This window comes from Prunus mume, linkage group LG3, assembly GCF_029339155.1.
Source record: "Prunus mume cultivar Tortuosa linkage group LG3, ASM2933915v1, whole genome shotgun sequence".
NCBI classification, from domain to species: domain Eukaryota; kingdom Viridiplantae; phylum Streptophyta; class Magnoliopsida; order Rosales; family Rosaceae; genus Prunus; species Prunus mume.
This window is the reverse complement of record NC_142700.1, coordinates 1,240,939-1,266,778: the sequence shown is the minus strand read 5'-3', so window position 1 is coordinate 1,266,778 and position 25,840 is coordinate 1,240,939. Positions and strand designations below refer to the sequence as shown.

General features: G+C 38.4%; 5 protein-coding genes and 1 pseudogene across 7 annotated transcripts; 3 read left to right on the top strand and 3 right to left on the bottom strand.

Moving 5' to 3' along the window:
- The first annotated feature begins 227 nt into the window (after positions 1–227).
- On the top strand, positions 228–8,639 carry LOC103324517 (binding / calmodulin binding protein). The gene is made up of 20 exons (XM_089047717.1): positions 228–1,007; positions 1,150–1,618; positions 1,722–1,807; positions 2,138–2,251; positions 2,367–2,555; positions 2,670–2,732; positions 2,895–2,951; positions 3,655–3,777; positions 3,870–3,986; positions 4,173–4,280; positions 4,362–4,494; positions 4,767–4,904; positions 5,354–5,530; positions 5,613–6,226; positions 6,325–6,502; positions 6,592–6,833; positions 7,129–7,321; positions 7,436–7,661; positions 7,763–7,918; positions 7,994–8,639. Exons 1-20 carry the CDS (start codon positions 243–245, stop codon positions 8,091–8,093), a joined length of 4,248 nt encoding a protein of 1,415 aa, XP_088903843.1. The 5' UTR covers positions 228–242; the 3' UTR covers positions 8,094–8,639.
- A 1,125-nt stretch (positions 8,640–9,764) lies between these two features.
- LOC103324518 (HSP20-like chaperones superfamily protein) lies at positions 9,765–10,833 on the bottom strand. The gene is made up of 2 exons (XM_008226586.3): positions 10,437–10,833; positions 9,765–10,181 (listed from the first exon to the last, which is right to left on the bottom strand). Exons 1-2 carry the CDS (start codon positions 10,570–10,572, stop codon positions 9,916–9,918), a joined length of 402 nt encoding a protein of 133 aa, XP_008224808.1. The 5' UTR covers positions 10,573–10,833; the 3' UTR covers positions 9,765–9,915.
- Positions 10,834–11,233: 400 nt separating this feature from the next.
- Positions 11,234–14,095, bottom strand: LOC103324519 (zinc finger MYND domain protein). Its single transcript, XM_008226587.3, has one exon. The coding sequence runs from the start codon at positions 13,506–13,508 to the stop codon at positions 11,610–11,612; it is 1,899 nt and encodes a 632-aa protein (XP_008224809.1). The 5' UTR covers positions 13,509–14,095; the 3' UTR covers positions 11,234–11,609.
- A 202-nt stretch (positions 14,096–14,297) lies between these two features.
- On the top strand, positions 14,298–18,310 carry LOC103324521 (polyadenylate-binding protein RBP45). The gene is given in 7 exon segments (XM_008226588.3): positions 14,298–14,548; positions 14,551–14,697; positions 14,922–15,390; positions 17,424–17,479; positions 17,554–17,684; positions 17,777–17,873; positions 17,962–18,310. Coding segments are annotated over 7 exon segments (1,212 nt in total). The 5' UTR covers positions 14,298–14,419; the 3' UTR covers positions 18,145–18,310.
- A 984-nt stretch (positions 18,311–19,294) lies between these two features.
- Positions 19,295–23,575, bottom strand: LOC103324523 (uncharacterized; annotated as a pseudogene). Its single transcript, XR_016124942.1, has 8 exons — positions 23,433–23,575; positions 22,781–22,890; positions 22,606–22,656; positions 21,303–21,446; positions 20,806–20,895; positions 20,333–20,437; positions 20,102–20,186; positions 19,295–19,621 (listed from the first exon to the last, which is right to left on the bottom strand). The product of XR_016124942.1 is annotated as an uncharacterized LOC103324523 (transcript).
- Positions 23,331–25,483, top strand: MED21 (mediator 21). 2 transcript variants are annotated; one of them, XM_008226590.3, is made up of 7 exons: positions 23,347–23,534; positions 23,731–23,763; positions 23,870–24,005; positions 24,357–24,577; positions 24,826–24,903; positions 25,004–25,055; positions 25,241–25,483. In XM_008226590.3, the coding sequence occupies exons 4-7, from the start codon at positions 24,371–24,373 to the stop codon at positions 25,315–25,317; spliced, it is 414 nt and encodes a 137-aa protein (XP_008224812.2). In that variant the 5' UTR covers positions 23,347–23,534; positions 23,731–23,763; positions 23,870–24,005; positions 24,357–24,370; the 3' UTR covers positions 25,318–25,483. The 2 variants fall into 2 exon arrangements, with proteins under 2 accessions (XP_088903842.1, XP_008224812.2); XM_089047716.1 differs by lacking the exon at positions 23,870–24,005 and having other exon boundaries at positions 23,331–23,763.
- The last annotated feature ends 357 nt before the right edge of the window (positions 25,484–25,840 follow it).

The window sequence follows — 25,840 nt, the reverse complement described above, 5'->3', positions numbered from 1 at the left end:
GACGAGACGAGACGAGACGGGTATATAGCTAAGCTCTTGTGTCTTTCTGGGCTGTAAAGAATGACAAATGCTCTTCCAATCAGAGAGCGCGTGCTCCTCACGAACCAACCATCTCCTTTCGCTCTTGTTGGACTTGAAGGCGCTATATATTTATCAAGTTTTTGGGCTCAAGGCCCATTGGGCTTTTGAATTCAAAAAACAAAATAAAAACCCGTTAGGCTCAAGTCCTTTCACTTCCCGGCATGTGCGACGCTTCACCGTCATCATCACCCTTCCCCGCTTCTCTTCGCATTTCAAATTCAAATCCAAAACCATTTTCAGACAAAGCCCTCGCAATGGAAGGCGAAGAGCCACCGTCATGCCCTTCACCGTCACCGTATAGAAACCCTTCCTCTCTCTTCAGAGACATCTCAAATTTCAAAACCCCGAAACGCCCCTCGCGAATCTCCAATTTACACTCCCCTGGCCCCCATTTCTTCACAGCCTCCAAGCAGACCCCGCGTACTTCTTCGTCATTTCGCCGCCGGCCATCTCTCGCTCCGTCGAACTCTGGCCGTACCAAGGCTGCAGCCAGAAAACTCAAGGCCTTTGAGGTCGAGCAGTCACAGTCGTCTCGCAAGGTCCAAATTCAAAAAGAGCAAAAGCTCAAGTCCTTGGCGAAGTCTCTCACCGTCTGGCTCAATTTCCTCTTCCAAAACCCTAGATCCTGCGGCTGCACTTTGTCCGTTGATGAGGATCATCGTGGCGGAACGCTTCCCAAGGGAAAGAGGGATAGCGAGCCCGGCAGTGCGGTCCGGGTCGACTCGGCGTGGCGGGACCCGAAGCGTCAGAGAGACTCGTCTTGGCGGGCCGTGAGTGCTGTGGCATTCTCAAGCTCTAAGTATTCGAATTTACGGTCTTCGTTGGAACATGTGTGTAGTGTTGATGATTTGACGCAGCGAATGCGACTTTATTTGAGCATGGGCAATTGCAAAGAGGTTTTTGATGCGATGACTCAAGTAGCTAAGGTTTGGATTCTTATAATCTCATGCTAATTTTCTTTTACATGGTTTCATTTGAATACGTTTGGTCGGTCTGAAAATTGTAGCATTTGACCAAACAGGATATTTATAAGCACTGAACCATGTTGACTGTCTGTCTTCTTTCCAGAATATTGATGAGGGAAGGTTGAAGATGAAGGCTCATTGCCCCTTAGTAACTGATGTAGGGTTCAAGGAGAAGGCCACTAGAATCCTCATGAGCTACAACCCAACTTGGCTTCGAATTGGCTTGTACGTTGTTTTTGGTGGTGATTCTTTGTTGTCCGACAGAGATGCTAATTCTGATGAAGAAATCAGATTTTTGAAAATGATCATTGAGAAGCAAATTTTTGCACATGCGAGTCTAGCAAAGGATTATGCTTATAACAAGATGGTTGATGGTCTTTACAGACCCGGTTATTATGAAGCTCTGGGAAATGTCATTTTGAAGAGATTTCTGTTGCTTGTTCTTATCCTTGATAGAGCTAAATGTCAGAGCAGTCTTTCTCTTAAGTATGGTATTGATGGAGTGGATGGGGGTTCTCCTTTATTGTTTACGGTTGAATCTAATATTAAATCAAGTCATCAGGTGATCCATGGTAATTATCGATTCACTCCTTTCTTCAGTTGCTCGTCCATTGTTCTATAACTGTGCTTTATCTACTGTAGGGTTGACTTTTCTCTTTTTGTGGTTCAAACTAGATTTTCTCTCATCTGATGTCATGCTTGGAGAAGGTAATATTTTAGCACATCTGGTGATTTTAGGATACAAAGTATCTTATCAGCAGGTAGGCGGTTCGTTTTATGTATGACACTCATTTACATGAGATTTGGTTTTGTGTGTGTGTTTTCAGGGTGCGAGGGAAAGAAATATTTATTTAAGATTAGGCCCTTTACCCGAATGTGAATGCCATTTCTATATATTAAACAAATGAGGCATGAAGTCAACTCAGAGTTTAGCGTAAACAAAAATTATTCTTACATTGGCTAATTTACCAATGAAATTTGTTCTTGAGCAGGAAGGTCTACCAATGAAACTTGTTCTTACTCAGATTTTAGTGTAAACAAAAATTATTTATACACTGGCTAATTTACCAATGAAATTTGTTCTTGAGCAGGATCCGCTTGTTGAATTTGACTTCCGAGTTACAGATTTATTTGTTGATCTTCAAGATGGGGTGCGCCTCTGTAGGATCATTCAACTTTTGCAAGATGACACATCTATCCTCATGGTTGTTATTTTCTTTCTTTCTTTCTTTATATTTTAAATGAATAGGCAGGTTCGGCTATTGTTTAGCAGGATATTGTATATTATTTATTGATTTCAATGTTTTATTGGATGAACAGAAAATGGTTGTTCCAGCAGATACACATAAGAAGCACTTGGCAAACTGTGGCATTGCCCTGCAATACCTTAGGCAGGCTGGTGTTGCTTTACATGATGAAGATGGAATGATGATTCTGGAAGATGATATCGCTCATGGGGACAAGGAACTTACTCTCTCATTGCTCTGGAACATGTTTGTTCATTTTCAGGCCTGTTCCTTTCTCTCTCCCATTGTTTCAGGACTATTATATTACAGGTTTAGGAGTTTACCATCATCTACTTGTTAGTAACAATCTCCTTTAACTTTTTCATTGAACTTGCAGCTACCTCTTTTGATCAAGAAAACAAACTTAGCTGAGGAAATTTGCAAGATTCGTGGAAATGGGGTATGTCTGTCTCAATATGGATGAGTTTTTAATTTAGTTTATCTGTTGGTCCTATTTCTATTTCCTTTTGTGTTATTTTAAACGTTTGTTTTCCTTGTTATCTTTACATGTTCAAGAGTTGCCATCACACTTATCTTTGAACCATTCTCTTCTTTTTCACAGGATAAGTTGATCAATTTTGAATCCTCTTCCTTGGAAATGCTTTTAAAGTGGATTCAGGTATTGCCGCTATTTGTGAAATTAATTAGTTTATTCTCATTTTGGGGTTTCAATAGCATTCTTTTGCATTCTAACAAACAAATAATCTGTACTGATGCATATGATTCATCCAAGTCCTACTCATGGATTATGAATATTACTGTGTGTTTCTTACTAGAACATGATCAGATATGAATGCTCTTTCTTCTTTTTAACCCCTACTGTTCAAGTTAGAGTCTAGACAACATCTTGTACTAGAAAGTGGAACTATATTTTTCTATCAATAGCTTGGGCTTCACCAGTCACTTGTGGCTGGAGGTTATTTTCTGTTTGCATAAGTGGACAACTTGAAGGTGCCCATTAACTTAGTTGGTAAAGTCCCTTGAGTTTCATTCAAGAATGGGATTGAATCCGGCCTTCACCATTTTTTTTTGGGTGGAGGGGGGTTTTATGGGATAAGAGAGGATCATTCTACTCTTTTTAATCTTAATTGAGACTGGATTTGGTATTAGTGTTGTGTCCTCCTTCTTTTGGCAATTAACTATAGATGTTTGGTCAGGTCTCTCACTGTGTTGTCATGAGGACTGTATCACTTAATCTGTTCTTCCTGGGTTTGTTAAATGTTTATTTTGGGATTTTTTGGAGTATTGAAAGCTGTTCACAATTTAAAAAACAAAATTTTTACTGCTTTTCACTTAATAATCATTGTTGTTGGGTTTTCCAGGCAATTTGTGAAAATTATGACTGCAAGGTCGACAGTTTTTCTTCATTGGTGGATGGAAAAGCTATATGGTGCCTGCTGGACTTTTACTTTCGTAAGCAACTTTGTTGTGGTTGGTCGTCAAAGGTGCTATATATTTGTTCCAGCCTTGCAGATTTTGTGAATATAGAGATCTAGTTTCCTTTACTTCATTCTCATTAATTTATGTTACATTACAGGATCCTAATAAATCCAGTCACGAAGAATCAATCATGTTAGCGACTGATTACTCAGATGCAGTGCACAACTTTTTATTATCACAGAAATTGTTGACATTATTGGGAAATTTTCCGGAGGTTTGTACTAGTCTTTGCTAATTATCGTTTTATCATTAACTTCCTATCTAGTTTTTGTTTTTCCTAGCTCTGGATGATCTGGATACCTACGAGAATAAGTCAAAATAATGTTGGAATTGCATTTAGGTGTTCTATAATTAATCTTACGGTTTGTTATCACACATCCATCTTGAGTTATTTCAACAGGTTCTGCAAATAAGTGACATTCTTGAATATAATGGTGCATGTAATGACCGGAGTGTGGTGATCCTATTGGTGTTCCTGTCATCTCAACTGATTGTCAAGAAAAATATGGTAATGCCTGATGTACTGTTGTGGAAAGAAATTAATGTGGATTTTGTCATCATAGATTAAAATTGACTATCTCCTTTGCAGGATCAGTTAAATTTCCATAAACTCTTGCGTTGTGATTGCCAGAGTCTAGAGAGAAAATATTCATGTATGCAATGTTCTGTAAGACCTGACGCAGCGCATATCCAAGAAGAAACATATGACCACAGTGCTGAAGGTTTCTTTTCTATGCTTTCTAGTAGTTGTCCTTTAGCATATGATCATGTCTCTAGAACTGCTTCTTTTACCAGTATGGAGTAAAAGAGGTCTTAGACAACATAAAGTAGAGAATTTCATTGTTTTCTTTTAAGGAGTTCTGTTTTCTGGTTTTCACATAATTGGAAATGATTTTTGTTGGTGTCATGTATTTAACTAGAACTCTTTATTCATTTGTTAAAATTGATCGTTTATTTCAATTTTGTGTATTCTAATGTTTGCATACACAAACAGATTCTGTAATAAAGTTTAAGGCCATTCAGGCCTGGTGGCAAGATATGGCTGAAAGGAACCATAAGTCTGTTGCCAAACCAGCTGTTCCTGCTTTGCATAACGTTTCCACAAACGAAGACAATATTAATATTCAGAAAGGTAATTAGTATTATCTTCTGTAGTTCAATGCTACCGTAGTCGTCATCATGTTTCCATTTCTTATTCTTACCAGTTTCTAGGTTGCAACCAAACAAAAAAAGTTTCTTGGTGAGAAATGGAATATTTTTGTTTATATTTTGGTAATTTGAGTTAATTTTTCTCTTCTAATTTTAATTATTTTGTTCATAATTTTAATTATTTTGACTTCAGGAGATCATGCATGTTCCATTAATTCCTCTCCCTTTCCATTCAGTTTTCTGAGTCCAGAGTAAAATTGTTTTGTGATTCGTGTTTTTTTTTTGGTCTCTTATTTTTTCTATTACTCGGGAGGGGAGAATTTATTTTCTATATATAAGTTTATGCTAACATTTTACTTCTGTTCCTGATATCGTGAGTATGGTATGCTATATTCATTTTCTGACGGAGGAATCCTTATCTAATACTTCCAGTAAATGCTGCAAAAAGGATACAGTCACATTTCAGACGAGCTATTGAACGTCGCAAGTTTTTGAAGATGTTGAATGCCGCAGCTTTTTTGCAAACAGTTTTCCGTGCTTGGCTAAGTGCGAGGCAAAAACCGGCTCGCATAAAGTTTAGCACTATTCAAGTTCAAGACTTAGCATGTGGTATGTTCCTTTCTGTGATTCTTTCATATCCCTTTATGTATGGAGTTTTTCATGAACACGATTTATTTGGCTAATCATACAGAAAGGTGGAGACAACGAGAAACAGGGAGGAGATATGCTATGTTCATTATTGGCAGACATGGGTTTCTCAACTTAAAAAGGTCAGTTTTGCTCATCCAACGAGCTGTAAGGAATTGGATCACTCAAAGACATCGAGGTGGAAGCATTTTAACTCGTGATGCATGCACTTCTGATCTAGTCAATGCTGCCATTGTTGTCCAAAGACATATTCGTGGGTGGCTTACAAGATCAAGATACATTCATGGGGTTGCTCTAGTAGATAAATCTTCCAATCTGTGCCAGGAAAATGGTGCGCATGATTTTCAAATATGGGGAGCAGTTAAAATCCAGCGTGCTTGGAAGAATTTTTCAGTCCATCACTCTCTTCGCTATCAGCAATTTGCTGCAACCAAAATTCAAAGTCATTTTCGTAGTTGGCTATTGAGGAGAAGGTTTCACAATCAAAGGCAAGCAATAATAAAAATCCAAAGTGCTTTGCGAATGTCAATATGTTGGATGGCTTATCAGCAATACAAAATTGCAACTGCATCAGCCACCGTTATTCAATCTTATGTACGTGCATGCATTGCCCGGAGAGGAGCTGATCAACGTAGGCATGTCATTGTTGCAATCCAAGTAAGTACCCGATATTTCTATGATCTGGATAAGTGCCGATTGTGTTTGTTTTTGTTTTGTAAATATCATATCTCATTACCGTACTTAAATGTATTCAGAGATACTGCCGTGGTTGGTTGATCAGAAGTTACTTCTTGTGTCAAAGAGAGGCTGCAGTAAAGATCCAAAGTGCTGTTCGATGCCTCATATGCCGTCAGGCATTTCATCGTCGTAGACAAGCTGCAATGAAAATTCAACCGATAGTCAAGGGGCAGATTAGTCGAAATAGGCTCTTAGGTATATTAGTACAATTTTCCCCAATGGTTCTAGTTGTGAGTTAAATTTTACTTATAGTTTAAAATGTTTATGGTTTTGGTTTGTTGCAGGTGCTTCTTCCCTACGTCCAGTCATCTCCAATGGTTGTCTTTCAAAGAGCACAGTAGCCTTCTATAAGAGTGCTGAACTAAATAAAGTCTTTTGCTCTGTGTTGAAATTGCAAAGGTGGTGGAGAGGTGCTATGTTGCTAAAGTTAAGAACAAAGTCTGCAGTCATTATTCAATCTCATATTCGAGGGTGGGTGGATAGGCAAAAAGCTACTGGAGAGAAGCAATGTATTGTTGTAATACAAGTAAGATATTCTATATTTGTTGCAATTTACCATATCATACCATTTATGTTTTTTTTTCCCTTAATTTCTTTTATTCTGTTGATCTCTATTGTCACTTGATGTGGCCAAAGTGGTACCAGATACGCTCTCACACATATACTCATTTCATGTAATAGTCCGTGTACATTTCTCATGATTTTGATTTGACATGAATGTAAAAGCATGTTTTAGCAGTTATAAATGTTAAACTAGTTGAATTGGATTTTCGGAATTCGGCAAATTTAAAAATAAAAATAAAAACTGTTTTGAGTGACAGTCATGGTGGAGAGGTTACTTGGCAAGGAAAAAAGAGACAGGAGGTGAGCTACTGGATTTGCGCTTGAGAGTGCAAAAGTCTGCTGCGAATGTGGATGATAGCATGCGCATTATTAACAGACTTGTGGCAGCACTTTCAGAACTACGAACAATGAAAAGTATCAGTGGCATTCTTCATACTTGTGTTACTTTGGGTAAGTGTTTAATGATTGTATGATGCTAAAACTCCATTTCCAACATCTTGTCTTTCCATTTCTCCTGCATGAAATCGAATCCTTGCGTGATACACTTTTGACTCTTATATACAGACAAGGCTACACAACATTCTCATAAATGTTGTGAGAAACTTGTGGAGGCAGGAGCTATTAAAACTCTGCTGAAGCTTTTTCGGTCAGCCAGCAGAAGCATACCAGATCAGGAGGTTCTGAAGCACGTCCTCTCAACTCTAAGGAACCTTGCCCGCTATCCACATCTGGTTGAAGTGCTCATTGATAGTCCTGGGTCTGTAGAAACTGTTGTAGGGGAGTTCCTAAGGTTCGTATTATTTAAGTTAGATTGTATGGGGCCTTTTTTGTCATTGTATGGGGCCCTTTTTGTCATCTTGGGTTAAGGGCTATAACCTAATTTAATATCAGGAACAAGGAGGAGGGTTATTTCATTGCTTCTGAGCTTATGAAGAAGATATGCGCTAGTCGTAAAGGCGTTGAAGCTGTACGCAGATCACCAGCCCTTTTGAAAAGGCTCCACAGTCTTGTTGAGGAACTTAGCAAGAAGGCCAACAATGAGAAGAGGTTGGATTTCAGCAAAGAATCTCTCTTCTTTTATGTTATCTGTTGAGCTTTAAACCTTAGTGTTATCTTATGCAGGAACGCCCGAGTTACAGTTGGTAGAGAATATACAGAGAGAAGATTAAAGGAGGCTGTTGAAATTCTGAAACTGGCCACAGCAGGAAGGCTAGGTTTTTGAGTTTGCGGGCAATGTGTAAAAAACTGTGTTTTGTGAGGATCTGATGTGCATATTTGCCATTGAATTTACACGTTCAATGGGGAAAAGAAGGGGTAAGGGCAGGGCAATTTGATTGCATAGGGTAAAAACTTATGACGTATCTCAAATTGAATGCTTTGTTTTTACCACTGTAAAAAGTTGGTGCAATGTGATGTTGAAAGCACATGGTTTTCAGCCAACTTGATCCCTGCACTGCGTAGTCCCATCAATATTTGAGTATTTGCCAAGGTGTTAGTAGTGAAAGTAACCAATCTCTCTCTAAACTTTTATTGAAAAAGAAAAATGAAAAAACAGCCCATGGGTTTCTTATGAGACATTGCATCTTGTGGTCCTATGACTGGCTCCGGCAAATCATCTTCTCAGAGTTCAATTCCCAACCATAGTCTAAAATATATATAATATCGATGAATATCGAGGATTTCAAGTTACGGATATTTCGGAATGTATCCATACACATATCGTATAAATATTGATAATATTAAAAATATCGATGTTGATAATTTCGCTCATACTTTAGCAATATTTTATCAAAATATCGCTATAATATAGCTATAATATCAAAAATATCGATATAATTAAGAAAAAAAAACGCAAAGCACACGCACAAAGAGGATTCAAACCCTTAGCATTTCACTCCTCCAACACCTTTAACCACCATGTTAGTTATATTTTTGTGATAATATGCTAAAATATGTATATTTATATTGTTTTGTTTCCTTGCAAGAATTATATTTTCACATGAGAATGTGAGTCTTTGACCTTTCTTTTTTAGATAGAATCAAGCGGCTCATGGAAAGAATTCGAGACTCAAATCTTCAAATGATTTTCCTTATAGACAACGTCAACCAATCTCGGATTCATATGAGTAGCATGTTAACAATTACATTCAAAACTATTTTGGAGATTTATCATTTGATGACTACTCTTCATAATACACTTATTCTACACATAAAGATGATGAAGATAGTGAAAAATTTAAACCTCGTAAGAACTCTATGTGATACTAAGTTACTCATGTATCTTACCATGCAATGTATAAAGTGTAAAATATTGTAGTAAATTATTATATATATAAATGATTATAGTGTGTTTAATATTCTTTCCTTAATTACTACATATTTTCTACACTCTATGTTTGTCAGCTCGTTATATAATCAACTTAAATCAGTTAAACCCATCATGTAATGCATTTCCTTCCTATTTTTTGTGATAAACTAATAGATAATTAACTAAATAAATATCCTCCAAAGTTTTAATAAAAATTTTCAAGTTTTTCTTACAATTTCCGTGGTTTTTATTCAATTTTTATCAATATCGATAATATCTCGATATTTCTCTTGAAATTTTCATGTTTTTGAACTACCGATATTTCGATATCATCGATATTTTAGGCATTGTTTCCAACAGATTCCTGATCCGCCTTGGAAAATATCTACCACAATAAATTTGACTGAACAAAATCCTTTTCGTACATCTGACCAACTGTGCAAGTTATCTGTTTGGTTTGATTTGGACGTGACGTAAGATATTTTTTGGCACTAGTTTTATCTTCTGTCTTCAATTTCCCATATATGGTTATATTTCCTTCATTGGAAATGAAACATCACTCTCATCAGTTTGTATGACAAGAAATTTGAGAGAAACCAATAGAACAGATCTAAAACGTTCGTACAAGAATGTGAGAACTCAAATCCAGCACAATCCACCAGCGCTTAGGAAAAAATAATATCCCACAACTAGAACTTAGCACCTAATTATAACATAATAATTGCCATGTTTGAAATCAAGCAGCCCTTGCAAGAACTTCAAGCCGTTCTGGGACATCAGCTGGGTCAATATAAAAAGTCCTCCTTAAAGATCTTGGCACTGTGACTGTCAATACTCCATCTTCATATCCAGCTGAAATCCTTTCGAGATCAACCCTACCTGGAATCCGAAACTTCCTCATAAAGCTCCTGCTGGGCTCTGTGGCTTCATCAATTCTCTGTGTTCGAATTATGAGGTATATTGAATCCTCTACTTCTACTTTTATTTCCTCTTTCCTAACACCTGCTCATATGCATAGTACAACAACCAAAAACAAAGCTTCATAACCATTCCAACGGAAACATAACAAGAAAGGTGAATTAAAAAGGACTAAAAGAGGTCAGACGTGAGTCATGCCAGTGGATTAGGGCAGTGAGCCCATTTCTTACACCCAAGTTCGAATTGCCTCCTACTAAATTAGATTAATTTAGAGTTGTTTAGACTATCGCTTGCATAAAAACCCATAAAAGAAAAAGTAAGAGGGATTTTTAAACTTACCAGGGAGGTCAGCAGAGAAAATGTGAGACTCTGGGGTCTCAGTCCAGTGGACGTAGTTTTCAGGGGCCAAGTGATATGGATAAAGGAGATGAGAAGGGAAGACATATTGGTAAGTGTGGAAGGCTGGGAGCTCCATTGCTTTAATTTACAGGAGCCAAGAGGAAATGGTTTTCTTGCAGGACAGGGGTATAAATATAAAGTATCTAGACTGGGATGAGGCAGGCAGTAGCTTAACACAGAGGGAAAGAAAGGTTGTTTGGCTGGCTTTTATAGGCCTAGTGGCTTTTATAGGCCGAGTGGATCGAAAAACTTGGACTCAAGGTAGGTTGGTTGAGTTGGCTTTTCAAACTTTGACAGAGCATTGTCTTCGACCTATCCTTGGTAGTTGCTCAAAAGCTTCAAAATGTGGCGGGTGCTAATTAAAAGAGCTTATCACCTGCCGCTTGCGTACGTACTAATTTCAATGGGTTGGCAAAATAACTACCAGAATGGCAGGCCGCAAACTTTTGAGGAAGATTGATCTGACCACGTTTGATTTTTATCTAATCAAGGTTTTCTTGCTCTAGAAGTTGACGAAGAATTTGTCTATGGACGTGGATAAAATTTGACCATTGATGTTTTCGGCGCCTCACATGCATCATAATTTAAAAAAATTAAAATAAAATTGCCCATAATTGTGGACGACTGTTCGTAGCATACCTCTAGAGGGTCGAGTGTCATAATCCCAATTCGGGTTATAATGTTAACCACTATATAGAATTGAATATGACTTATATGGAAATAGGGATTCCAGCGACTGAAAATATCATATTGCCGGATATACATTCACAAGGACTTACACAAAAACCCCCAGTATCAAACATGTATTATTACATGAGCCTCTACCGGAATTGATGCCATCGCAGCCTGAGACAGTGGCTGAGAACAAATATATAGAACCAAGATAAAGCTCAAGTCTAGCAGCAACTGAGTTCACAGTTCAATGGGAGAAAACAAGTAAATGAAGTAATGCTAAGGTTACAATCTTCATGGCAAAGATGGTGATTAGCTGTCCCATTCATCCCTAGCAAGTCATTGCCATTTGCCATCACAGAAAGAGAAAATCATTAGAGAATTAAGTACAACGATCAGAAATAAGTTCAGGTTGAGACTTCAAACTTCATGGTTCCCAACTCATGTATTTACCCCAAGCACAAAACCATTGCTATAAGAAGGAAGATTGCTAGAAGGCTCGTGATGTTTCACCGGTGAGCGGAAAGGATTTGGCATCACAGGATGTGTGATATACAGTCCAGCACTTCGTAAAACCTGTTTAGCGTTTGCACATGAGATTTCAGATTGATCTGTGAAGAAGGCTGGAACGCCCATGGACTTAATTGAGTTAAGAGCTCCACCCCAAGTTGAATAGCAACTCAATCCACAGTTTAGTGCAACAATAACATGAGGTGAAGGTAGGTAGGAGGCTTCCTCCTCATAAACACCCCTGACAAGATTCACTCTCACTCTGCTACCAATTCCTGAAGTTGTACCTGACAAATTTGTTGGAACTTCAGAACCCACCATAATAATTTGTACATTGCCCAATCCATTGAGCAAATGACCAACCTCTGCAAATGCTGGCATCCAATCCAACTCTCCCTCTGGACCTAGGTAGTGGACAACCACCTCCTTACCTTTCATTAGTAAGTTCTTTGAACTGATGTTGAGAGTTGTCAATATGTAATAAACGGTCAATGGGTGGGAGAGGATGTCGGCAATGGGGCTTGACAATGGCAGCGAGCGAAGATTATAGTATTCCGACCAGCCAGAGAGGAGGATTGGACTTGACATACCATCTCTTACATGATGATGAAAGGACGAGTCATGTGGAAACTCTTCATCATTGAGCCCTCCCCAAGAATCCCAGAGTCCACCTTTAACAGGAAGAAGACCAAAGGGGCAGTGAGAATAGCAACTACACTTTCTCCTCCACATGCCCTTCTGATGGATGCCCAATGATTCAAGCCATTTACAAGGTTGGTCAGCAGCACAGGGGAACATGAAGATATTCATTGCCAGCTCTTCTTCCCTTTCCATCATAGCCTTGTAAAGACCACACATGCTCTTATGTGTTTCCTTCAGATGCTGCTTCTGGCAGACAGAACTGCAGTAGAGCACTGCTTGACATCGTACACACGAGAGAGCCTGTTCACCGTGGATTTCTTTCTCGCATGCTGCACACTGTCGCAAGTTGCCATTTGAGTAGACTCTTATATCAACAAAAGCCTCCTCCCTTGATAGTTCTGCATATTTGGTTGGGGTTGAGCTAGCCGTTGAACTAGTCTTTTCTTCATATGCCTGACCAGGTGGGTGTGAGATTGTAACTGCAACGAGATCATAACCTTTGGCCATTTCTTGTGGCCACTGAACATCAACCGTCTCGATAAATGGTTCAAAGTACATTAACCTTGACCACTTTGGACCACCTTCTTTGTCTTCCTGAAGCAATGGGTGCACCAGAGCTATGGCTTTCATGAATGCATACACAAACCTAAGCTCTTCAGGAGTTGGATGCCTAAATCTAAGAGTCCCTGACGACGTGCAGCGGGCAACATCAATAACAGGGAAGCGATCGATCCCTGATGCTTCCAATGACAAAGATTTGATCATTTTCCTATTAGAGGGAAACATCAATGACTCGCGTTCATATGTGACCCGTAAAAGCTCAACATTGGGCACCTGAATTGTCTCTCTTGAACCAGTCATCCTCTTAGCATCATTTTGAGATCGAAACATATTAAAGCCAATATCGCCACCATCCCCTCCAATGAATTGGACACATGGGAAAGGCTGTTTCTTGCCAGACCAATCCGTATCTTTCCCAACCCGGATGCCGAACAGATGCCCTGGGCACAATCTTTTCCATGGATCAGTCCTATATAGAGCTGCCGAAGCTTTAAACACTGACTTAATAAAATTTGGAGAAATGCCTTCTACCTTCATAAGACATGTCCCGGATCCAGGACCAAGCCCCGGACCAGACCCAAATTGCTCCTGGAATCTATCAAACACGTTCTTCAAATGCAAATCCATTTTTACCACAAGTACAAGATCTAATTACTTCCTTGATCACACCAGCAACCCAATACAAAATGACTATATACCAAGCAAATCCAATAACTCTAATCTGCAAAGGCTAAAAATTTTCGACCAAAGTTTGTTCTTTCACTCTGTATTGCTTCTAAGACAAAAACCCAGAAACTATATGGATTACTTCACAGTTGTAAAGTAAAAAATCCAAACTTCAGAAGAAAAAAAGAGCATCAAATCATGAATATGAGAGCCGAGATCATTCATTCACTTCAATTCAATGGCTACAAAATTACATAAAAAGCTGAATTAAACAAATGGGGATCAATATGAATTTCTAGCACTTCATGAACAGAAAGATTAGTGCTCCATACCAACCAGCTTCGCAGGCTGAGTAAAGTTGAAGACTTTTCTCTCTTTTTAAAGTGTCTGATGCTGCTGCCACCCAATGACGGAGTTCAAGAGAGAGAGTCAGATCCAGAGCATTGCCCAAGATTGAACCATTCAACTGTTTGTCTTGGCAAGTAAAAGTGAAGCTGAAAACTGTTTGACTTTCTTTTTTTTTACAGTGCGGACGACATCTTTTGTCTTTTCATAGTCGTATTTCGTCAGCACTGTTCACGATTGTCGGTTCTGATGAATATTGGGACGTCTGAGAGAGAGAACCGTTTCCGTTTATTTAGATTAAAACTGGGCCCAACGTGTAAATTTGGGCCCAACATACCCCGACTTGCCCAAATATATTACAATTCTACCACGCGATCGGCTTGCGTGGCCATTCCTAGAACCCACCCCTAATCCAACGTAATCACTGTCTCGACATTCAAAATCTCTCTCTCACTCATTGTCTCGTTCTCTCTCGCCCTTGCGATTAGGGTTTCTCTCTCTCCTCTTTCTCTCTCTAGATTCACACGATGATGCAACCTGGGGCAGGCGGTGTGGCTCCGTCAGCAATAAGCCAGCAGTACGGACAGCAGCCCTACATGATGATGGCGCCGCCTCCCCCGCCGACGGCCCAGGCACCCCCGATGTGGGCCCCGCAGTCCCAGGTGCAGCCCCACCGCCTGGGCAGCTCGTCCAGCAGCAGCCCCAGCCAGCCTCCGCCGACGAGGTCCGTACGCTCTGGATCGGCGACTTGCAGTACTGGATGGAGGAGACCTATCTCTACAATATTCTCGTTCACACCGGCGAGGTTCGTGCCTTATTTTGTTTCTTTTTGTTTTCAATGCTGAAAGTTCTGATTATTATTTATTAGATCTGTGGTTTGCCTTATATCAACCCAAGGAAATTCCTTTATACAAAAAAATTGGTTTGCCTTCTATTTTTGTATGTGTCTGTGTATTTAGATTGTGATGGCTTATAGGTATAAAAATGCGTTCTTGTATTCATAAAATATTTACTTGTTTGTGCTTTCAGCTTGTTTCTGTGAAAGTCATCCGCAATAAGCAAACTACACAATCAGAGGGTTATGGATTTATTGAATTCAGTAGCCGTGCTGCTGCAGAAAGAGTACTTCAGTCGTACAACGGTACCCCTATGCCAAATGGTGCCCAGAATTTCAGATTGAACTGGGCATCTGCAGGGGAGAAGCGTTCTGATGATACCCCTGATTATACCATATTTGTTGGAGACTTGGCTTCTGATGTGACGGATTACATGCTTCAAGAGACATTCCGGGCCCGTTTTCCCTCATGCAAAGGTGCCAAGGTTGTCATTGACAGGCTCACAGGGCGCACCAAGGGATATGGGTTTGTTAAGTTTGGAGATGAGTCCGAACAGTTGCGTGCCATGACTGAGATGAATGGAGTTCTCTGCTCAACAAGGCCTATGCGAATTGGGCCAGCTGCTAACAAAAATGCTGGGGGTAGTCAGCAATATTCAAAAGGTATAGTCTTGATGGTTTTGTGTATTCGTGGTTTTGTTGTAGCTGTCTGTGAAATTCTCTTGTGTTGTGTTTTGCGAGGAGAGAACAAGTACTTTAATTGGGTTTCCTTTCTCTATGACTGGTATTCCTTCATTCGTTTTTTCCAATACACATTACTAACTTGAATATGGAATGGGGAGGCAGTGTATTCCAGTTCTGATATGGTATCCAGTGTGCCAAACATTACTTTTAAGTTGGTTAAGTTTGCTTCCTTTCAGCTATACTCTCGAAGATGAGCAGTACTTTCCAAGTCATTTAATTCCTATAATTTTTTCAAAAAATTTGGGCAAGGTAAATGATATTAAAATCTCGAGAACTAAAAGAACTCCTGTTGTCTCAAAGCAGGGCGTCAGGAGGCTCTGTCATCTAAGGGCCTGCTACTGATTTCAGCTGAAATGGTTTCCCCTTTAGTGCGTGGCCTCGCTTAGGTCAGTTTCCCATTTAATGTATTGGCCTTTATTCTGATGTGGCATTTGTCATGCTACATTTTCGAATTTTAATTTTTTTTTTCCAGCGCATTCAGTTGGTTCAACTTTCAATAAGTTACATATTGTGACTGTTCTAGTTTCACTCGAGCATGTTCCCACTTTACTGGTAGAGAAGTTCGCTTGTTTTTTTCTAGTAACTTGTCAGCAAAATTTACATCTTTGATTCCTTATGTATCGTACCCTTCTGCCATTTAGTTAAATTTTATTGTTCCCCCTTGTGATCCACATATTTCCTGATTTTGATTAATCTTGTAGTCTTTAATCCCTGAGAAAGGGTTCTGGAAGGAGTGCATGTCACAACTTACAACTCATTGGAATTTACTGCACCTAGCAGGCTGGCCATCATTGGGAATCTTGCGTTATAATTAAGTCTTTGTCTTGATATGACTAGGTTTTACCATGGTAATATAAGCCAGACTGGTATGGAAGTCGGTTCGACCGAGATAACCATGCACTGCTACTTAATTTAGGTTGTTTGATTCATTGGACCGAATTAGTGAACTGGATAACTCCATGTAGATAGGAATGTTACTCAGGAAGCTGGTAAAGAACTAGTTGGTCCAACTGGTTAAACAACTTTGACAGCCAAATAAGTAGGTCTTACATGCTAAGTTTCAAACCTCTGACCCAGTAGCACATGGAGAAATGTGGCACCACCATGAGTATACCCATGGTTTGCCAGTCTTTGAACAATCCTTTTCCATCTTTTCTTTTGTACAGTTAAAACACCAGTCGATAACTCCAACTGTTATTTTGCTTGTATGCCAAGCCTGGTATCTTCTCTATTTTGTTTTGGCATTAGCCTTGGCATAAAAAATTCTGACCTGGTTTTTCTATAGTAATATCTCATTGTTAACAGTGGTCATCCATACTGATGGAAACTCATATTCAGATGAACAAATTTTTATAATTTTTCTTCTGTCTGATTTTATTTAACTAATGAGTCGGGTTTGCTATTGGCCTCTCCCACCTGGTTTAATGTGCATTACAGTTTCACTCCATATGTTGGTTAGACCAAATAGATAGTGTTCGTTTAGGGATTAGCAGGTTGGCATTTAAAGCCTTGTCCTCATTATTTTTCAGCATATATAGGTGCACATGCATATGGTTTTCTAGGGTGCATGATGCTTGTTGGGCCTCTTACCATTGGTGCAAGGGGATAGATGATATTAATTCTGACTTGGTCTTCAAATTGTTATGAGAATGTGTCTTCTTTGATTTGTTCAACAATGCAAGTACTAAGACACAGTGAGCATCCCGTGAGCATTCTTGAATTGTATTAGGATAGTGGCTATCTGTATTTTTGGTCTGTACCTATAGGATATCGGCAGCTGATTTGTTTATGTTCTTTTTGTTCATTTTTCTTCTTTTTCTTTGTTGGGAGAAAGAATAGCCAGTTGTCAGCTTGTCTCCTCTGGTGTTTGTTTTTAAGATTGATAGGATCAAAGGTTGTAAACTGTTGTTCCAAAAGTATCTCAGCTGTTAGTTGAACTTTTCCACATGCAGGTTCATATCAGAATTCTCAAGGTTCAAAGAATGAGAGTGATCCGAACAATACAACTGTGGGTACTTTTTGGAATTTTCCTTTGGAAATCACTTAGCAACGTATCTCTGACTTTATTGATTTCTGCTGCAGATATTTGTAGGTAACCTGGATGGTAATGTTACTGATGACCATTTGAGACAAGTCTTCAGCCAGTACGGTGACCTGGTACATGTGAAGATACCAGCAGGCAAGCGATGTGGGTTTGTTCAGTTTCAAGACAGGTAGGCAGATCTGCTGATAGTCTTCTTTTTGGAGATGTTTTATGATGGAATATCACAGAAACTAACTATTCTGTTTTGTATTTATGCAACAGAAGCTGCGCTGAAGAAGCATTGCGCGTGTTAAATGGATCTCAGTTGGGTGCACAAAATATCCGTCTTTCATGGGGCCGCAGTCCTTCAAACAAGCAGGTGCTTTGCTTTAACTTAACATTTATAACTTGGAAATTTGCAGATTCCCCCTGAACTTAGACTGATATGTCTATGTTGGCTTTTTCAGCCTCAGGCAGATCCTAACCAATGGAATGGCGGTGGCTACTATGGATATGCACCTACTCCCGATGGTTATGGGTACGCCCAAGTTTCTCAAGACCCTAGCATGTACTATGGAGGATATCCTGCTGGGTACGGTAATTACCAACAGCCACCACAGCAGCAGCAGCAGCAAGTGGGATATAGCTGAGTGTTGAGAGCGTTTTTCAGTGTTCACTAGAGACCGATAATAATATTGTGATACTGTTTGAGGCTGAACATCTTTCTATGTTTTATGAGAAGTACTTTTTGCGATGTGATCTTGTATTGCCAAGATTGCATGTTACTTATGGAAAGCCTTCTGGAATCTCTCTTTATAGTTTTGTAAGCTCTTTGAATTATAGTTCCCTGCTGTCTGTCGAGGCCATAGTCATGAATCTGTAAGGTTTCAACAAGAGCTACGAGATTGAAAAGAAAGCTTTCAAGCTGTCAAAACCAGTTTTTCTTAGGTTCTTTGTTCAACTCAAATGGCTTAGAAATACGGCAATAGGGAAGGTCCATCCTAAAAAACAAAAAAAGGTATAGCCGACCGGCTATACTATTTAAATATTGTAGCCGCGCGGCTATACACTTGAAATATATTTATCTAAACTGTATCGCCGAGCCGCTGTACTTTTTAAATGATAATTTATTTAAACGGTATAGCCGTCCGGCTGTACCCTTTAAACATTAATTTATTTAAAACGTATAGCCGACGGGTTGTACTAGTCAAATATTAATTTGTTAAACAGTATGGCCGCCCGGCTACATCCTTTAAACTCTTTAAATATTAATTTATTTAAACAGTATAGCCGCGCGGCGGTACTCATTAAATATTAATTTGTTAAACAGTATAGCCGCTCGGCTATAATCTGTAAACTCTTTAAATATTAATTATTTAAAACGTATAGAATATTAAAATTCAAGTGTATCATTCGGAAGCCACAAAACCCTAGCAAGGGGTTTGTAGATTAAGATAATCACTACTTTACCCTTATTATATTATATATTTTTTAGTGTAATCTTAATAAGGGTATTGTTGGCACTTTGCCAAAAAAGATTGACAATGGGCCTTCTCAATTATTTAGTATAGATTTTACGAGAAATTGATGGAGTGATCCTTCAATTCAAACAACCCGTAAAGTTTTACAGACCGGCAAACCACTTTTGACTTATTTTGGCTCTTTGGCCGTTTTCGATGCACCTTTGTTACTTCGAAATTTAATGATTGATCTGTGCTTGATAGGTAATGAAAGGCTGAACTTCTTGTTGTCAAGCATCGAATTTGTTTGTAAATTGTAAATTTGAACATAGGAGGCATTGAAGCATTCCAAGAAATACTTTGTATGAATGAACTGGATTATGAAATCTGCTCATGTTTCTCAAGCAACGTTTGTAAGACAACTAGTTACATCTGTGAATTTGAATACTAGGTTATGGCATTCAGTTATGATTGAAATATTTGTATGAATGAACAAGGCTATGATCTCTTCCTACAATCATAATTTGTCGAAGCGAGTAACAGCGACTGATCAAAAATTCGCGGCATCTCAAATCCCTATAAACTTCTGTTTCTTGGCTGTGTTCATGTATCACTTGGAGACCCATTCATCCTGGGCTTCAGTCTGATCCAGTGTTCCCATCTTTATCTGCAACATCAAAGAAGGAAAAAACGTAAGCAAAATAATACAATGAAATATTAATTAAACAATGTACTAGAGTCATAGACGGAAAACCTCAGGTTCAACTCAAACCATTTTGGCCAGACCAATTTAAACATTTAACTTGATTTGTCTAATAACTACTCTTGGTCTTGGGGAATAACCACCCACCCTTTCCCAAAATATTTTTTAGGTGAAAGGGTAGGGCCACAGGGAAGAAAGGCTAAGATGTTCATGCTTCAATGGGCAAACCGACCATCCGCAAATGGCTGTAACCTTAGAACCAGACATATTGAAGTATTTTGGGTGCAGTATGAAACAGTACAAAAGGTGCACAGGCACAAAGGCAAAAAGAGTAGAAATAGAAAAATATACACAAACCAGTAAATTAAATTGAATAAAAGAGAGCAAGTGTGATATCAATGCAAGAAGCACAAATCCTTGACCGTACAGGTGAAAAGCATTAACCTTGAAAAGCTTCATTTCAAACTGAGGGCCAATCTCCTCCAGCTCGATGGATTTAGGACCTCCATGCTTCCCATAAGTATGATGCCTGTAGGTTCTCAGTTTGTTAACGGAAAAGCAAAGCAACACGTGTACATTTAGCGAAGCATAGAATCACAAATAAGAAAACTCACTTACTAAATCAATACCTAAAGACACAGCAGGGAAAATAAAAGCACAAATGAGACAATAAACCTGAATGAAATATAGTCTGACCGATTGGAAAAAGTGATTATGCGTTTTGTATCTGGCTTTGGCACAGGAAAGATGCTTCAAAATATTTGCTATTCTCTCACCCAACTATCAATACATCAGGAAGAGAAAAGATAATATAATATTATGTTATTAGGGTGGTAACAAAGAAGGCCAACTCAGAAATAGGAGTGACGTATTTCTACATAAGATTAAGGTTCTATGCAAACCCAAAATAATAAGCCATCAGGATAGGTTATTAATACAGACAAGCACCAAAATAAACCAGCAGAGGATAAAATGGTGATTCAAAGGGTGAGACTCCTCAAAATTTCAGTCAGTTGTTAATTCATGAAAACAGTACTGGTCATTTATTCACAGAACAATTATATTCTGTGAACAATGCTATTAATCCATAGGGTCTTATCTTTCTTCGCAAATATACTGTGTAATGAGAACAATCAAGATGAAGATACCTTGGTCGTGAAATTGTCAAGAATCAAATGTGGATAAACCTGCGGCATCGTTCCCATAGCTTTCTTGTCCTTGATGTCATGTCTTGTAACCTATTAAGTAAAATATTTTCAGCAAAATGCCCAAACTATTAAGTTCAAGCATAGATACAGTAAAAAAGCAACAAGGTCAAAAAAGGATCAAGCTCATAAATCTCATTAATTTAACGGGTTTAAATTTCAATGTTCATCATGATTGGCATACTTCAATTGTCACTATCAACTCTTCCTATTATATTTCTTTGCACTAGGAAGCTGATGTTTTTATATTGAAAAAAAATTATAATCTTTTGATCATCATTCTTCTCTTTCACTTTTAAAAACTCTATCTCTGCCACAATTTTCCTATGTTTTGCTAAGAACCCTAGAAAATTGTGGTCTGGATTCTTTTTCTGCAGTCCTAAGTCAGTTTTAACATCAAATATTTATTTTACATTAACACAGATCATTACACTACTTACCACATTGAGCAGTTCAAAAAACGCCGTTGGACCAAAGGGAAGGTGGATTATAAACAAACCATCAGGTATGCCACGATTTTCGTGAACCAACACAACATCTGTAAAATCATGTGCCCGGCAAGTTTCAATAATTTCAGAAGTAACCTGCAGGGTTTGGGAGAAAAAAAAAAACTTATTGTCAATTAGATAGTCTACTGTGGAAAACAGACCAAGGGATCAGAACTATGGCAGGTATATCCTCAAATGTGATATGCCATCAAGAAAGAATTCTAACATCTGAGATAGATAGAATAACATCATAAAAAATTGAAGCAGTCATTTGCCTGGAAAAAGATATTCACCATGTTCTCAAATGTAGGGGTCAATCTAGACATAATTGCAACACCAGATAAATGGTGAACAGTAAAAGACTGAACAAACTGGACTGAAAAATCCAAGGAAAATATGTGCTAATGAAGGAATGTGGAGTAGCACGTGGTTGACGATGTGACACATAACAGAAATGAAACAGCACCACGCACAAAAAATTATTTGCAAATAACAATTCCAGGGGAGCTTTTTTAATTTCTGGTGCCTATGGAAAAGTTGAAATGACAGAGCTTCTATGATACTTTTATGGACTTAGAAACACAACCTGTACATTAATATTGTTAGAAGAAACACTAGTCACATTACTAGTGCAACGATTAGGTTGATTTTTACAAGGTAAGTGGAGTTTTCTCTTAGCAGGTCTTGCATTTATGAGTTCATGTTAAGCAAATAGCAATTAATCCTAATTGATTAACTTCATAGTAGGCTCAATTTCTGTTACAGGTGTAACACCTCCTACAACATAGTTTTTTTTTATAAACAAGGGAGGGGGCATTCAAACTTGGGATCTCTTCCAAAATTAGGAAGAGAAACACCAGTAGACATAAGAGCTAGTCGGTTCCCGACAACATAGTTAAAATGGTGAACAAATTATTTTCAAAAACTAGATGTCCATATAAAAAAATAGAACTGTGAAATAATTCACTGTTGCATTCATATAAAAGATTCAACAGATCAGGGTTCTCAACAAGCCCACAGGAAGAGGAGACCGAACAGCACGGCCCAATCTCACAAACACTCCTAGCACCAAAACGTCCCACATACCTAAGTCCTAATTTCCAGACTAAACCCCTAAGTCCGGGGCGTATATTTGATATCAATGTAAGAACAAGCAAAACTTGGAAAACGCTAATCAAGAAACAGAGGATTTATGTAAAGACAAATAGGAAAGAAAAATAAGCTGGACAAATTTGGGAAAAAAAAGTTCACCAACCTGGCCACCACGGTTCATTTGTTGTGCATTAGTAAAAACAAGGTTCAGTTCCTACAACAATGTTATGTGAACCACAATGTCACTAACCAAAATCAAATTTGCATAATATGACCCAACAAAGTGAACACAAAAAGTGCAGCTAGATGAATAAGAAATTGAAACAGGCTAAACCAACCTTTGCAAATTGTACTAGCGGAGCACTCGGATTCCGGGAAGTAGTTATCAAAATCTTGGGATCCCTTTTTGCTGCCTTTGCATACTCATCGTCGATATGTGTCCTTGGTACTAGGATTCAGAAACGAAAACCATGAAGAATTGACCACATGATAAAATGTAAAACTAAAAATTTCAGGGCACTTGGATGTTAAGAATATTTCGAGTTTTTATTTTAAGGGAGTTTCACTAAAACACCCAAAATGGAGGCTGAAATTATAAAAAAACTCAACACCCAAAACCCATCATTACACACACTCAAAACCCATTTATAAACACACCCAAAAAATATACAATTGTTGATTTTGGGGTTGATTTTGAATGTGTTTCTATGTTTAAATAGTATTTGGGTTTTTTTAGAAATACATGTCTAGAATTGGGTTTATTTATAAATTTGTATTATTTTAAATTATAGAAGAATACTAACCCTTCCTACTTTCTGTTTAGTACATCAAGAATAAAAGGTTTCTACAGCATCCAAAAACCATGTACCATGTGATCAGTTTATGTAAAACCCTCATCTTTGTTCCCATATTTTCATAAACAAAAAGTTGCCACATTTTCATAAAACAATAAGGACATTGGCGGTCTAGACAACCAAAGAACAGTCATACCAGCAGTGTTCTCATCTTCGAGATCGATTTCTCAACGAAGCACTGCCTCTTCATTCCGAAGCTCAGTGGGAATCGGTTTTCCCTCTGCAACAAAACAAAAAGGTGCCCCAGATTAAGTAGAAAAAAACAAAACTTCAACTGCAAACACAAAGATAGAGGGGAACCTTGCAGAGCTTCTCTAATCTTGCGCTTCTTCTCGTAGATAAGGCGTTCTTTGCCTTCTAAGCTATTTCTGTACAAATATTTCCTCAATCGAGTATTTCTTCTCAACATAATTGATCGCTCTCTCATGGCTCAGGAATGGTGATGTCGACGAGAGCGAGACAATAGAGTGAGTTCATCTCTACCCGTCGTTTTGAAAGCAAAAAAGGAAATTGTTTTTGAAAGTCTTGTTTCCTATTGGGCTTGAAAACCTAATGTCACTTGTTATACGATAGGCCCAGATTGCCAGAATAGAGGCTTCTATAATCTACCACTACCTTCGTGCGCTCTCTCTCTCTCTCTCTCTCTCACTTACACACACAGCTTCGTCGCTCTGATCTCTTCTTCCGACGAAAACGTTTCAGTGGCGAGGTAAAGTCTTCTCTCTCTTCGTTGGAGCTTCAATTCGCTTCACTTTTATCGCTGACCAATATCCTTCTGATGTTTTTGTCTTGCTATTTCTTCTCTTTGCTTCTAGACTTTGCCTTTTTTTTTTCTTTTTTTTTCTGGTTTTGGTTTGTTTCTTTTTTCTCTAGATCAATTTCGTTGCCTTTTGATCGACCGTACATTATAGAAAATACCTGCATTGTCAAAGATTTGTTCTTTCTCTCTCTTTTTAAATTTCCGAATTGAAGTGGAAGAAAATTGTTCATATTTTACGAACCTTGCATCATGCCATTGTTGTTAAAGATGTATAACCTTTGAGGAAATTCTTCTTGGCAGGGCTAGATTGCTCGATGGACATAATCTCCCAACTACAGGAACAAGTCAACACAATTGCTTCTCTTGCCTTCAATACCTTTGGAACACTACAAAGGGATTTTCCTCCAGTTAGACTTTCACCAAATTACCCAGAACCACCTGCAAATCCGACGGAGGACGCAGAGAATTTTGCTGAACAAGCCAAGCTCATGAGTGCAGCTCTGGTTAAGGCTGCTAAGCAGGTGCAGCATTTTTCTGTTTTTGATAATCTACTATTATCATGAATCATGATCAACTAATCAAAATGTTGTTAGTTTTAGCTTGTTCGCGGTCAAATTGTTAACGGCATAATCCTTCTCTTGTCAGTGCAATCCTTTCTTTTCGTTATGTGATATGATTTGATGTGCCAAGAACATCTCATTTATCAATTCGACTCGTCCGCTTCTTGAGTTGTTCAACTAAGATACTACCGCCACTGATTCTTGCACAGGTTGATGCATTAGTTGCAGCACTTCCTTTAGCTGAGGGAGGGGAAGAAGCACAGCTGAAATGGATTGCAGAACTGCAGGTATGGAGTTCACACATTTCTCCATCCAAGGTCTTCATATTGCTTCATTTGACTAGACTTCGTACACCTTCTTTCTTAAACTTTTGGTGAAATTGTTTAGGCTGAAAATGACGCTGTTGGCCAAGAACTTCAGAGGCAACTGGAAGCTGCAGGTGTATCTTTCCTTTCCATCTTGCTATTTTTATCCTACTTGTGCTCTTGAGAACTACTACCTTTCACTAAATATACAATAGTCATGAGCTTTTTTTTATGTTTCATGGTGCTTGCGCCAGATTATTTGTCTTTTTTCTTGTTATGACTCTGATAACTAACAAGTTCAATCGTATTGTGATGTCAGAGAAAGAATTAAACGAGGTCCGTGAATTGTTCAGCCAAGCAGCAGATAATTGCTTGAACTTGAAGAAACCCGATTAAAGATGTAGTGTCTTCTGTCAATGTAAAACAATCTGTAATCTCTCAGGTCTCCCTGTTCAAATTTTCATGACAGCTTCAACTTTTTTTAAAAAAAATTTACAAATTATGAACTCCTAAATGCTTAGAGTTTTGGGCTTAACAAATGAAAAGAGGTGATTCTTGTGTATGATTTGGCTTTTGTTGTTTAACATGCCGCATGACCAGGAAGCGACATAATAACCTCAACAATACGATGACAACCCATCTACTTGAGGAGATGGTAAAGATGGATGTGACCAATGATTAATTAACACTAATAACTCGATTATAATTAATGTTATAGAGGCGAGAGTAACCAACCAAAGATGAGTTTGAAAGATTTGTTTCTTCTATGCAAAAAATAAAATAAAATAAAAGATTCTTGTGTTTCAAGACATCCTTTCTACTCATGTTACCATTAGCAAGGGTGGTCATCTCAAGCCGTTCAATATCAACTTTGATTGATCCATCTGAGAATGACACATTTCATTGAGTCAGAAAATTT